Source organism: Lingula anatina, chromosome 2, assembly GCF_051362555.1.
Source record: "Lingula anatina isolate TDL-2025a chromosome 2, LinAna3.0, whole genome shotgun sequence".
Lineage (NCBI taxonomy): Eukaryota > Metazoa > Brachiopoda > Lingulata > Lingulida > Lingulidae > Lingula > Lingula anatina.
Window position 1 is genome coordinate 5,658,783 of NC_141768.1, and position 13,731 is coordinate 5,672,513.

Consider the following 13,731-nt stretch of genomic DNA (forward strand, 5'->3'; position numbering starts at 1 on the left):
ATAGGCTGGTGTGGAATGGGGGAGGGGTGACCTTCAAAGATGATATTGATGATTAATGTGAGATTTGGTATATTACTTTCACAGGCTTTTTCTATTTTTGTACATTCACCCTGGTTTGGGGAGAAACAGAACCAGAACTGAACAATTTCATGTTTACTTTACAGCTGGAAAATGTCTGCTAAGAACTTCAAATGATGTAAGGAGGAACACATTATGGTGTAGTATAACCATGGTCAATGGTCCGTATCATTTCTGTGTTTATATTGATTTATTTTGTGAGGTCATTTTTCTTTGGTTTAAGGGTTTACAGTCTTGGTCTATTTCGACTCTGAATGGCTTTAAATTGACAAGTATTGATGGCTGTGGTATACACCTAGTCACAATAGAAAATTATAAGCCCTTAAAGAAAGCAAAGTGGCACAATTGTTTTAAAATATTGAAATAATGAAAGCGTTTATGACACCAAAGATGATATGGTTGTAGATTTTAATTGTGGAACATTTTTGACAGGCAGATAGTTAAAAAAAACACTTTGCAATTCACCACATAACACTGACATGACCACATCTCAAATTTTATTTCACAATTCACACAAATCTCATACAAAAGAATATCAACTTCAGGACTCCTTTGTGGCCTCTGTTAAGTTTGAATTGATATTTAAACAATTCAACATCATTGGCTGCTGGGAGTTGCCAGTAGTGAGCTCTGACTTAACAAAAAAAAAATCTTGTTGCATAATTGGCAGCAAACATTTGGATCATCTCTGAGCTCACTTCTGGATTCAACTTGTAAAATTTATTGTGATTCATTTGTTTTTTCTTTTCTTTTTCAGGTGAAGAGGCCATAAAAAGTTTCTGGGAAGCGATTAAGATTTAATATTTTACCACATACATTCTATGATGGTAAGGTGTCTGATTCAATTATCATCCCTCTGTTGATGCATATTTTCTATTTATTAAACACACAACACATCTAAAGCATTAAGAAGTACCTGTCAAATATGACATTTGCACAAAAACTGATCAAATTTGTAATTGTATGTATCAGAACTGCCTAATGTTTTGTTATTCATTATCATGCCATATGAAGATAAACTTAAATGTGCTAATAATAATAGGATTATGTTAAGAACTCCCAGAAGTGAAATACAGTTAAAGATATATATGAAAGTAAACTTTAGGGAGGGGGTGTTTTGTGAATGGAATTAACAGTGGGACCATGTAATGGGCTTGCCATTGTTCCTTTTCATGGCTGCAGTCTTTCATGCAGAACTGAGAACCAGTATTTTTTGGATTTCACCATTCTTGGCAGAGTGGTTGTAAGTATTGCAAGTAAGTACTGCAAGGAGCATTCGTGCAATTAAGTGTTGAAGACGCTATTTTCACATATTTTGAGTGTTAATGGGAATGAAGTAATCTCAGATTGTCTGACAAATAATAATTTGCCAGCTATTAGTTGGTTAGCTGACGGTTTAGCCTGAGCAACGTTATCAAAGAAATGTTAGACATTCTACACGTGGAAAGCAAGAAGGAACATTTGGAACCTTGTGAAAGAATAACAAGTTATGATAACATGTATTTGAGATGCAGAGGTTCTAGTGAGAAGTGGATGTCTGGGGTATTATAATAGAATATATTTACACTTGTGTGCATTGCATTTTTGATAAAAAAAAAAAGAAAAACTTTGCTCATTATCAAGGATAGGTATACCGTATATCAGTTTCAATGCTGAACTTCTTTGCATGGGTGTAAAAGTGGAGTTGATTTAGAAGTTGTTCTTAAATGTTGAACTGATATCAACTTGGCTTTTTGCATTTGAATTTGTATTACGTAAATGTGGAGCAGGCTTGAGCATTGTAAAGAGCATGTACTTATGAAATGGTACAGTGGTTTCTTGTAGTTTTTCTCATGAGATTTTTTCCATAGTATTTCTTGAAAGATAAATATCCTTACTATGATACAGAGATAAATTATATATGCTTGAATTATGAAGATGCATAACTGATCACCATAGAAGGACTACTGGATCAGTGGGGTAAAGGAAAATGAAGCACTTGCTTGTGAGATATCTTTCTATTGTGATCAAAGTGAATTGCCAATAATTCAGATATTCAGTTGATAAGAACAGTTTAATTGTCAATAAATGTACATAACATTTTGTTTAATATTCATGAATAAACTATGAACTGAATAATGTCTTTTGTGAATTTTTAATTGAAAAACTTCAGTTAAAGGAGATGCACAGTCTTCCTAATGAAATTTTTTATCTTTTGAAGTTCTGTAATTGGGTCAGTTAAGGTGGACTGAGTATTGGTTGGAGATGCAGTAATTTTTATGAGAAAAAGGGGACCACACTTAGATGTAGGCAGTGTGTTTTATCAAATTTTCAGTCAAATTGGAAAACTGGATCTTGCATAATTTAACAGTGCTTATATGAGTCTGCCTTATCTGACCTTCCTCAGAAATCTAAAAAAAAAAAAAAAAAAACGGCCTCTATGTACATTTATCTCCACATTTAAGGTATCCCATCTAGGATTTTCTTTCCCACTCAATTATCCCAAATTTTTTTTCTCTGACAAATGATTGCTTGAACTTTCCCTGCATTTGGATTTGAGGTTTTATGCAATTTCTGATAAAATAATTCTAAATGACTGTCATGTTACTTGAGTAACCATACATTCTAAAACATTTTGATGAAATATTGACAGTACTTTAACTGTGTATTTTATTTTTTTAGGTCTAAATTGGGAATGAAAAGTAGCTTTGCAATTTATGTAAACAAAAAAATATTGAGTTTGGGATGTTTTGAAATGTGGATGATATACCTTAAATTACAAATGCATAAGTATTCTACATAAGTTCTGTCTAAATAGATTATTTTCAATTAATGTTATGGAATTCCAAGGCTAGCCCAATAAACTCCACAGAAAAAAAACTTGTCATTGTTGATGTTTCCTTGTTTAAATATTAAAAAGCTTGTCTATACACACTAAGTAATGACTACAAAAAATATCCGTTTTGTTAACTGGCTGCCTCTAGACATTGTGCCTTGACATTGACACTTCCATCATTATGCAACCTTTGGCCAATGAGAACCCCCCATCCAGGCATGTGATGTGACACCATTGTCCAAGTGTAGGTGATGTAACAGGGTAGACTGACCTAGTCAATAGGCTATTATTTGTCCAATGTCCTTTGAATGGTCTTTTGAATATGAAGTGATATAACATAACAAGTTGCAGCAACAAAATTAACAATTTCACAATAAAGCATATAAAGTTTGAAAAATAATGGTTATCATAAAAATGTTTACAACTATTTACAATATACGTATGGTTTCCCTTTTATGACTAATGTGAACACATTCTTGAACTACATTTACCTGCATATCTACACTGACCCAGTTAATACTGGAATTAAGTCACATGTTTGTCAACACTGGCAAGTGACCATTTGCACCTTCATGAGCAGTAACGGATTAAACATAAATAACGTCCTGGCCAGCTGATGGCGAGATAACATGTAAGCTTTGTCACAGAGGTCCAATGAGGAAGTTAAATATTACCCAGTGATGTGCACAATGTAGTATATATCAGAGAAACCAAAGGAAAAAGCCCACCATACTGTGTAGAGGTGTGAAATATGATGGGCATAACTGTGCAGACCCTTTTGCTGGGATTTCTGTTTGTAGCCTGCACATCTGGTAAAGGTAAGAATGTTTTCAGGTTATTTTTCAAATAAAAAGTTCAATTTTAAAAAACAATTTTTTATTTATTTATTTATTTATTTTTTGATCAGTTATTGATAACAGTGTGTAGTAATGCAACTACTGCATGGTACCTGTATTATGAATTTGTATTTTTTAAATTTAAATTTGAAATTTAGTTTTTAAATGATTAATTAACCCACTGTACCTTGGAGAATACCTTAATGCAATAAACATTTTTATTAAAATCACAAAACAAGACTTGAAAATAATTGTAAAAAACCACATGCCTAATGAAATTGAAATGTTGGAATTAGGGATAGAAGGAGTTTTTTTTACTAGTCTTATAGTTTCTTTATTTTGAAGAAATGTAGGATAATCCGTATTGTTGGCTTTGCATCACAAAAATTATTTGGTAAAATCCTGTGTAGATAGGGAAAAATTGTCTAGAAGAAGAAGAAATGCATAATGAACTGTATAATAAAAATAGCAACGTTCACTCTTTATCAGTTTATTACTCTCGTGATACCACACGTGTCATGAGCAGCTCTTAGTACATTACTATCTTGTGCTTATATAAGATAACACTATCATCTTGTTTCATTTTTGGACTAGTTGATAAATAAACTAGATCAATAGGACTGGGTTAATTTGATAGGTCACAGCTATTTGGTAATACCCTAGTTTAATGGACAAACTTGATTTTTTTTTTAAATTTTTTTTATTATTATTTTTTTTTAATTAATTAAGCTTATGATGAATAACATAATGAAAGAATTTTATTCTTGAAAATATTGCCCTTTTCTTGTGTTTGATCCTTTTCCTTTGCAAATCCTGTGATTGTACATGGATTTGACATATAGGTATTCATTCAGAATACCTGTTTTCAAGTGATCACTCATTTACCCCTATATCATTCACATTTGCTGTAATAACTTGTCGTAAAGTATTTGACAATACATCAACTTGCAGATTTTACAGAGAAGTGGTACCAGGTGGTAGATCTAATTGCCAGCAATGCAACCTTGACAAGTCAGTTTTTATCTGCTGCACAGCAGAAGGACAAGCTGGTAGGTACAAATTTAAAATATCTCAATGAAACTGGATGACTTCATTTTAGGGAAATGCAGTTGAATATTATTAAAGCTGCGCAGATGTACTTAGTAGATGAGTGGTATTCATTGAAAAAAAATATCTATAAATGTACTTTCCTATGAGTATAATAAGTTAGGCTCAATCTTCATTAGAAGAGCAACTAAAAGAACAAACTTGTCAATGATTTGGGATATGGTGTACCTGATGATCAAGGGAAAGTTAAAATTTCCAAATTCCAGGAAAATTTCACTTTTTCTATATAAAGGTCTAACACTCATTGCGTGTCTTGAAATGTTTAAAAACTCAAGATAGGTCAAAGGGGGGGGGGGGGGGGGGGGTTCTACCATCCTGATATTATTTAAGTGACTTTCATTTTTTATGAGATATGTCATATGATCTCCTGCATTTGGACCACAGGCATGATAACTTGTGATATGATGACAAAATAAGGGAAACTGAAATATAAACTGTCACTGCAGAGGTGTGATCACGACTCATCTGTTTTGATTTCATAACATAAAATAATGGAAATGAAATTGTTCACAGGAGGTCAATTTGGTTTGCATTTATTTATCATATTTTAACTATGAAACCTAACCATTACAAAAAAAAATAAATAAATAAAATAAATAAAGAATATAAAAAGATACATTAGATATTGTGTGATTCAAGTATTAAACTTTTCAATTTCTACACTAAAAATACTATACCTGACAGAGCTTTCGATCACATCCGTGATCTTCTTCAGTGTGATGTCATAAAAATGTCTATTTTTAGTGTAGAAATTGAAAAGTTTAATACTTGAATCATATCCTGACTACACAGATGAATTTCCATCAGAATAGATCCTTATTGTGTGTCCATTATACCATGATTTGCAGGAGAAGTATATTATTTCTAGCAACTTGAATGAAACAAACAAACAAAATAAAAGAAAATGAAAAGAGGAGTAAATATTGATGGGAAAATTGCATAAGTCAGAAAATTGCATAATAAGTTGGGTTTTTGACCGCTGCTTTTGCCTTGAGGGAAGAGACTTATCTTGACTTGTGATGACTGTTATACACTCACTGTCCACTTGGTTTTAAAACATCTTTATTTGTCTCTTTCAGTACATACAGGTATATATATGTATAGTTAAATTTTTATTGGTCGGAGACCTTTAATCATGGAAATATGATGGTATCGTTTAAAAAATGAATTGTATTTTTTACATTTTAGTTTACAATAGGCCATTGGTCATTTCAGCCTGTTTTCACTATAATGCATATATAGAACAAATTCCAATGTACTACGTACTCCTATAAATTAAATACATTAGGTCTCATGTGTGTTGGAAGATGAATCAAGATATTTAAAATGAACTAATTTTCTCATTGACTGACTTTTCAGAGTGGTGGTATGAGTCATTTCCCTTGTGCTGCTATTGATCCATCTCCTTCAGTGCCAACCTCAGGTTAGGCTTTTATTTTAAAGGCTTGATTTAAATGATAACTTGATTTATGTTTTGTCACATGAGAAATTTGTGCTGCAATTTTAATGTGAAGAAAAAAATACATGTAGTACTCTTTCAGTCACTTTAAAAATTAATCTTTTCAAAAGTGCATAGATAATTTTATAGTTATGAATTTTCAAGCTACTTTAAGATGAAAAAATGAGTCACTATATGTTCCTAATTGTTGTTTTTTATGGGTAATATTTTTTTGTCAAGGACATATATTGTGTAAGTTTATTAAAAATATGTACTTCTTCAAAACATTTTTTCCTCTTTATTTCAGTACACCAGTTAAGGCCATCAGACATCCAGGTTGTGGCAGCCATGGGGGATTCCTTGACTGTAAGTTGATCAACATTGATCTTGATTAAATAATTGAATAATAGCGAAAACAACTGAACCCTACTTCTCATCAAAGGTTTTAGACAAATACTAGAAAAAGCTGAAAGTAAAACAACAGTATACAAGACAATGATATACTTTTTCCTGACACTTGGCTCGCTTTGTTAAGATTACGTTGTATGACTTTGCCCACTACAAAATTTTATAACTTTCACTGTCACACTGAAACCAAATAGCTTAATACAGGGGATCTAAAATCTAAAGCAAAGGAAGGGTCCCTATGCCATCTGCCTGATGTCAGACTATTTCATTCAAAGTTTTTTATTGTGTCCTTTATCAATAATGAAATATTGATGCAATTTTCAGGCTGGTACAGGGATCCATGCTCTGACTGTAGTTGGGGACCTTTTTGGTTGGAGAGGCGTGTCGTGGAGGTAGAAGTCTTAAATTACACCATAACTTTGTCCCATCTTAACCACCAATTTTTTAGTCTAATGTGAAGTTACCTTTTCAGTAAATTATGTTTTATGGTATCCTAAACATATTTTACTTATTCCATTCAATTTGCTGTAGATATGGCAGACTGGGGATTCATTATTTAAGAACAATGGGATTTGGTTGCCAATTTGTTAATAGATCTTTTCTTACTTCAGCATTGGTGGAGATGAAGATATCCACTCAGTGATCACTCTTCCAAGTACGTATTGTTTCTCTCTCTCTCTCTCTCTCTCTCTCTCTCTCTCTGTGTGTGTTTGTGCCTGAGATAATAAGAATTAATAATGATAAATATAATCCATGAGCTTTAAGCTCTACAAGTAGTAATAATAAACAGAAACATATGAAAAGGGAACTTAGCACTCATGTGACTAGAGTCACCTGTCTAGACGCATGTTGGTACATAGATCAGGGAAGATAATGTTAATCTGCTTGTCATCTGATTTATCATTATGATTATTATCATGATTGGACTGATACATCATGGTGCACGTAGATAAATTATTACTGCTTAGATGATGATTAAAGATATACTTTATGCTTCATAAAATATTCTGAGTCATGTCCTGCAAAGCTACAAATCTTTCCTAATTCAGCAGAGCTGAAAAACTATGAAACCACTCAAATAAAAGTACCTATCGTCAATATACTTCCTTTTGAAATGTATAGGAAGACATGGCATTCTAAATGACTGGCCAGTTATTATGAACTAACAGTATTTCATTAAAAATGGAATAAAACATAAATTTCAAGTGCAGGTCCATATTAGGCAATGATTCGTGGGTAACAGAAAATTACTCCATAAAAAGTTCATTTAGGTGGGTAAATACAGTATAAAGTACCTTTATAAAAATTTCTTCTGATTTTGCTTTTTGTGTACCATTTTTGATTTTTGACCCATTGTTGATGATGTTTTAACCTTTACTACCACTTATCTTATCTGCAGTTAAAAGTCTGATCCTCATTATTAGAAAGTGACAACTGAGTTGTTATGTGTAAAGGTTGGGTATATGATGTGGCATTTAGTCATTTCAACATCATACTTGTGTGCATCTTTATCACTGAAAATTTTAGCAACTAAATTTTTCTTGGAACTTTACTATTGCAATTCTTAATGCACATTAACACTGGCTAAACAGATTATGACTGTTGACAGCGTTTACTCTGTGTCTGAAGAAAATGTTTCTTGATGGTTTGAACGAGGTTTGAACACACCCACCCACACCTGCATTCTGCTTTGTTGATATTTTTTAAATAACAATTTTCACTTTTTCAGACTTGCTTAAACAGTATAACCCTCATATCAAAGGCTTCAGCATTAAAAAGACAATAAGTATAATAGGTGTGGACAACCCCAGGTCCCGTTTAAATGCAGCACGTGCTGGAGATGAATCAAGGTAAACAGTTTTCTGTGTCTGATAAAGAGACTGTTCTTTTAATAATCCAAGTTTTCTGTTCATTTCAGATATACTTAAGCAGTATAACCCCAATATAAAGGGTTTTAGTATAAAGAAGACCTTGTCAAGAGACAATGATAGTCCTTATGCTCGATTAAATGTGGCAAAAGGTGGAGATAAAACAAGGTAAATTCTTTGCCTGCTCTCCCCCCATGGCAAGGTATGTAGTTTCTGCACCTCTCTTCCTAGCACATTTGTGCAACACTTAGCCCTAATGCCAATTCAAGTAAGCTGCCTTTCCTAAGCATGCAACTGGAGATGGGTGCAATTAAGTTACTCAGGCAGGACCTGGAACAATTCTGTGAAGGATATTTCCCTTTTATTTATTTATTTATCATGAGGCACATATGATTATGATTAATACATTAATTTATCCAACGTTTTTCTTAACTTTTGTATGGATTGGAGGGAGCAGTTGTATGCAGCTATAGGGATGTGGTTTTATTTTTGGTCTCTTTTTTTTTTAACATACTCGTTTTGCTTTTGGTTTCTAGTTTATTACCTGTATGAGGGGAATGTCACCTTGTGAAATTAATAATTATAATTAACTACTGTTGTCCTTTTAATCATAAATTTAAAGTGATAACAACTGTTCATTTTGGCCAAAATATGGATTTTCCTGGGGTAGTTGTCCTTTTAATCATAAATTTAAAGTGATAACAATTGTTCATTTTGGCCAAAATATGGATTTTCCTGGGGTAAAGGACAATTTCCCCATACTTAACAATATTTAATGAATCCATTTTGATCCCTGTTTTTTTTCTAAAAAGTTTGGTTTTTTGTAATATTCTCTTAAGAGATTATTACAGTGTAGCCATCTATGGAGGTCAAGTGTGATGGCAAGTACAAATTCCAAAATATTGTGTTAATCACCATTTGGTGGTAAAACAGACTTTATTATATTTCTATAAGTTGTTTACAATGTATTTATTGTGAAGCATGGACATCATACGAATAGTTGTTATCCCTTTAACTTTTAGGGTTTTATTATTTGTTAGATAGAGAGCAGAAGTGAATGACTCCAACAATTTAATTTCCATAATGTGAATTCTTTTGCTATTTAGGTATATATATATTCCAAAATATTGATCAATTTCTAAAAAAATTCACAAAATTAATAATCTTTGTTAAAAAAGCATGACTAGATATTAATTTGTGTCAACATTTTTCTTAGCATTTAAAAATAAAATGAAAACAAAGTCTTCTCTATCCAGTCATATGCCAGATCAAGCGAGGAAGTTGGTGTCTAGAATGAAGAGCATGCTGGGAAGTAGTTACGCCACTGACTGGAAAGTTATTACTTTGTTCATCGGAGGCAACAACCTGTGTAGTTACTGTGAAGACCCAGTGAGTAACACTTTATAAATAGTGGTATTTCCTTCAGAATGATACAGGTACATGTACATCCCATGGTGTTTAAGGAAGTGATTATTAAAGTTTCACTTTAAATTTGTTTTTTCACTTAACTTTTTACAAAGAAAATTGAAAGATTATATACCGTGCACATGATGCACAATAATGATGAAAAGACCATGGAGGAATACATTACTTATTCATGCTGTATTTCATAGTGGCCCCTGCACATATAGACACTTCTGCTTGTGCACACACATCCTTAAAATGTAAGCAGAAGTCTCCATTTTAAAGGAGGCCTCCCCCCACCCCCACCCCAAAAAAAAAAAAAATTAATATATGCCAGAGCCACTATTACCTTAAACACTATTATTCATCATACTAAATTCATAAATGTGAAAAGTCATTCTAACCTTTGTTTAGACGTAAATACTACTAAATTATGGTTCTTTAATTTATTAACTGGGATGTAGAAAGCTCCTTTTACAAGTGTATATATCTAGGTCTACTTACTAGTATTAATTCATCTGAAGTTTTTTCTAATAACCTGGGTCCAAATCGGTCACAAGGCCTATGGACAGTATAAATCTAGAAGATGTATTATTACTTAATAGCAGCACTGGCACTGGAGTCAGCCAGGAGGACAACTTGTCCACATTCAGCAGATTTTCAGATATCTTAAATATTTTGGTCATTAGTCCTCCATGGTTTACTTTATATGAAATTATTCATCAGTAATTGGTAAAACAAAACTTTATTTTAATGATTAAAATTAACAAGGTTTCTCAACTGCATCAATATGTGTGATTACAGAAGTTAGGCCAATTTTGGTGCAGGGCATGCAGTCATTGTGTGAACTGACATTTTGGTATAGGTTGTTATGGTATCTTTCAGGATGGAGCCCAAAGTCCAGAACAGTACATTACAGACATACGGAATGCCCTGGACATTCTACATCAGGAAGTTCCCAGAGCCTTTGTCAATCTTGTGGAAGTTTTCCAAGTTGAACTTATTGAGCAACTGAACCTAAACCTGCTGTGTAATATAGTCCATAGGTAATTAACATAATTTTGTGTAGCATGATATTATTATGTATGTACTACATGTATTAAAGTGCAACTCTCTCTTCACACAGGTATAATAATGCCAGAAAATGACAAAATAGTCTTTTTGTTGAAAAAAAAAACATTATACTTGAAAGAAATCTTTGGTTTCCTTGAAACAAGGATAGGGTTTGTTAAAAAAAAGATAAGAGATGATAAAAAACCACATACACTGCAAAAACACATGGGTATTTGAAGATAAGGAATCATACTTATTTTGACACATTAGTGACTGAATTTATGAGAATATAAATTATAATAGCACTGGAGTTATAGAAATAAAATTTTTCTGTATCCAAATACTAAGTACTAATATGTACATTATAACTGTCTTATATTATTATAAGTGTTTATTAAAGATGTTCACTTTAAATGTCTAATATTTTAATAGATTAAATCTTATTTCATTTTAATACTTTTAACATCTTTGTATGTACAAACTATATTTTCTATAAAGAGAAAAAAGTAAAATAATCTTTATTATTTTCTTTCATAGCATTACATGTGATTGTGCAGCTTTTCCAAAAAGTGAAGCTGCACTTGAGGCATTGAAAAGGGCAAATAAAAAATATGGTGAAAACCTGAATGCATTAGCCGACAGTGGTAGATATGATACCAGAGATGACTTCACAGTGGTGGTCCAACCTTTCTTCAGAAATACAATGTTCCCTACACATGCAGATGTTAGTTGGATATGTTGATGTGGTATTTTAATAGATCTTTCCAAGAAAAAAAAAATTTCAATATAAATTTTAATAAATCATGCTAAAAAGTATCCTATAAGAATATTCCAGCCAATTCTTATTTTCCCAAAATAAAAGCAATTTTCTCCTACTCTTGAATCATTGCTCAGCCTGTTCTAGATTGAATGTTTTATACCATTTTAATTAAATAATTTCCTTGAAAATGACAGGTCAGTCACATAGACTACCATGTTTTATTGTATACTTCAAATGGAAACATTTTTTACATGTTGGATATAGACAGTTGGCCAGATCATTATTATTATTGTAACAGATGTACTCTTGGCCTGCAGGCCTGAACTTCAGTTGAATTAACCAGATATATACACAGCCATTTAGTGCAAACTGTGACAACAGGAGTAAAAGTTTGAAAAAAGTTGTATGTTAACATTCAAGGTATACATATTAGCTAAATTGATCATCTGTATGTTAATGCAAGTAAAAGTTACACCTGTCAATTATAGTCTGAATTAAGTTTCATTTAAACTTACAGGGTTCTACTGACTCCAGCTTTGTAGCAGCCGACTGCTTTCATCTCAGTGGCAAGGGTCAGGCAGCCATGGCAGAAGCCCTGTGGAACAACATGGTCAGATTTATTTCTGATAATCCCGAATTGGGGTCAATTTGAGAAAAATGTGGAAAGAGATAAATGCCATCTTATTTTGAAAAGAAATTCAGTAAAAAATTAAGATCTTTAATGACTTTTTTGTACAATACATCATATTACAGTTTCATATTTATCAAACTGAGTTTTTAGATATCTAAATTAATATATATATATATATATATATATATATATATATATATATATATATATATATATATATAATACCTCTTTTTCATTTTCATATATCAGGTGGAGCCAGTAGGTGGGAAACGTACAGAATGGAGGGTTGGGGAAGCACTGGAGTGCCCTACAAATGCTAACCCATACTTCTACACTAAGAAGAACAGCAACCCATCTTTCCTGCAGAGTGTTCAGAGCAATGCCATGGTGGGGAGCATGGCTGGCAACGGAGCTGGAAAGAGTTACGATCAGTTGACGGCTGCAGATACTAATACTTCTCAGGGAGTTCATGGAACTGGGATCATCATCGGCGCCGTAGGAGCCGGCATACTGCTCGGTGCTCTGTTGGTGGCAGGTGTTCTTTATCGCAAGTATCAGCTTAGAACTGGTGGTGAGAGGCGGGCCCTTCTTCAACCCAATCCAGCTGCTTGATTGAGATATTAGTGTTGAAGTTTTCATTGATGATGAAGCATTCAAATGGATTTAAAGTTTGGAACTGGACTTATTGCATCATTCAAAGGATTAAATACTCACCCACTGTGATCTAAATGAAATCAGGTACCAGTGATATTATTTTCATGTACTTGAAAGACATTTGAACCAAATTGTTTACTTCTTAGTGTCCTTATTGGGCATAACATTTGTCTATGCTTTTTACCATAGTATGATAATATTTTGAATCACATTTTTCTGTGATAACCAACATTAGAAGGTCTGCTCATTGATTGTGTTAGTGTCTTATTTGATGCATTAATAACAAGAAAAATAATGACTGTACTGGCTAAGTTAAGATATACTGAACTATTACCAGGATTGTAAAACCCAGAGAATTAATAATAAAGTGTTAGAACAGTATAATTATTGTATTATTATCAATTACTTCAGCTTTCAAATAAGAAATCACATGAAATAAAATTGTATTCAAGAATGGTATTATTATTGTTTTTATTAATTTCAGCTGCTTCCAAGTGCATAGAAATCATTAATAAAATTGCACTCAAAAATGGTATTTATTTTTAAAAAATAGTTGACATTACACTTTAAAGTCGAAAGCAATGGTTGATAATGATAAATTATTGTGTTGGGCAACTTTCTTACGCGACAAATTTGTAATGAAAAAAAATTGAGCATATAATTACCACAAGATTATAAG

General features: G+C 32.4%; 1 protein-coding gene across 3 annotated transcripts; it reads left to right on the top strand.

Moving 5' to 3' along the window:
- The first annotated feature begins 67 nt into the window (after positions 1-67).
- On the top strand, positions 68-13,511 carry LOC106176885 (phospholipase B1, membrane-associated). Of its 3 annotated transcripts, XM_013559453.3 has the most exons (14): positions 68-239; positions 836-905; positions 1,261-3,711; positions 4,681-4,778; positions 6,196-6,259; positions 6,582-6,640; positions 7,007-7,074; positions 7,294-7,337; positions 8,412-8,532; positions 9,807-9,939; positions 10,840-11,000; positions 11,545-11,731; positions 12,285-12,377; positions 12,648-13,511. In XM_013559453.3, the coding sequence occupies exons 3-14, from the start codon at positions 3,645-3,647 to the stop codon at positions 13,008-13,010; spliced, it is 1,458 nt and encodes a 485-aa protein (XP_013414907.2). In that variant the 5' UTR covers positions 68-239; positions 836-905; positions 1,261-3,644; the 3' UTR covers positions 13,011-13,511. The 3 variants fall into 3 exon arrangements, with proteins under 3 accessions (XP_013414907.2, XP_013414908.2, XP_086862396.1); XM_013559454.3 differs by lacking the exons at positions 68-239; positions 8,412-8,532 and adding an exon at positions 8,601-8,718 and having other exon boundaries at positions 783-3,711; XM_087006270.1 differs by lacking the exons at positions 68-239; positions 836-905; positions 1,261-3,711; positions 4,681-4,778 and adding an exon at positions 5,613-5,924.
- Positions 13,512-13,731: the final 220 nt, after the last annotated feature.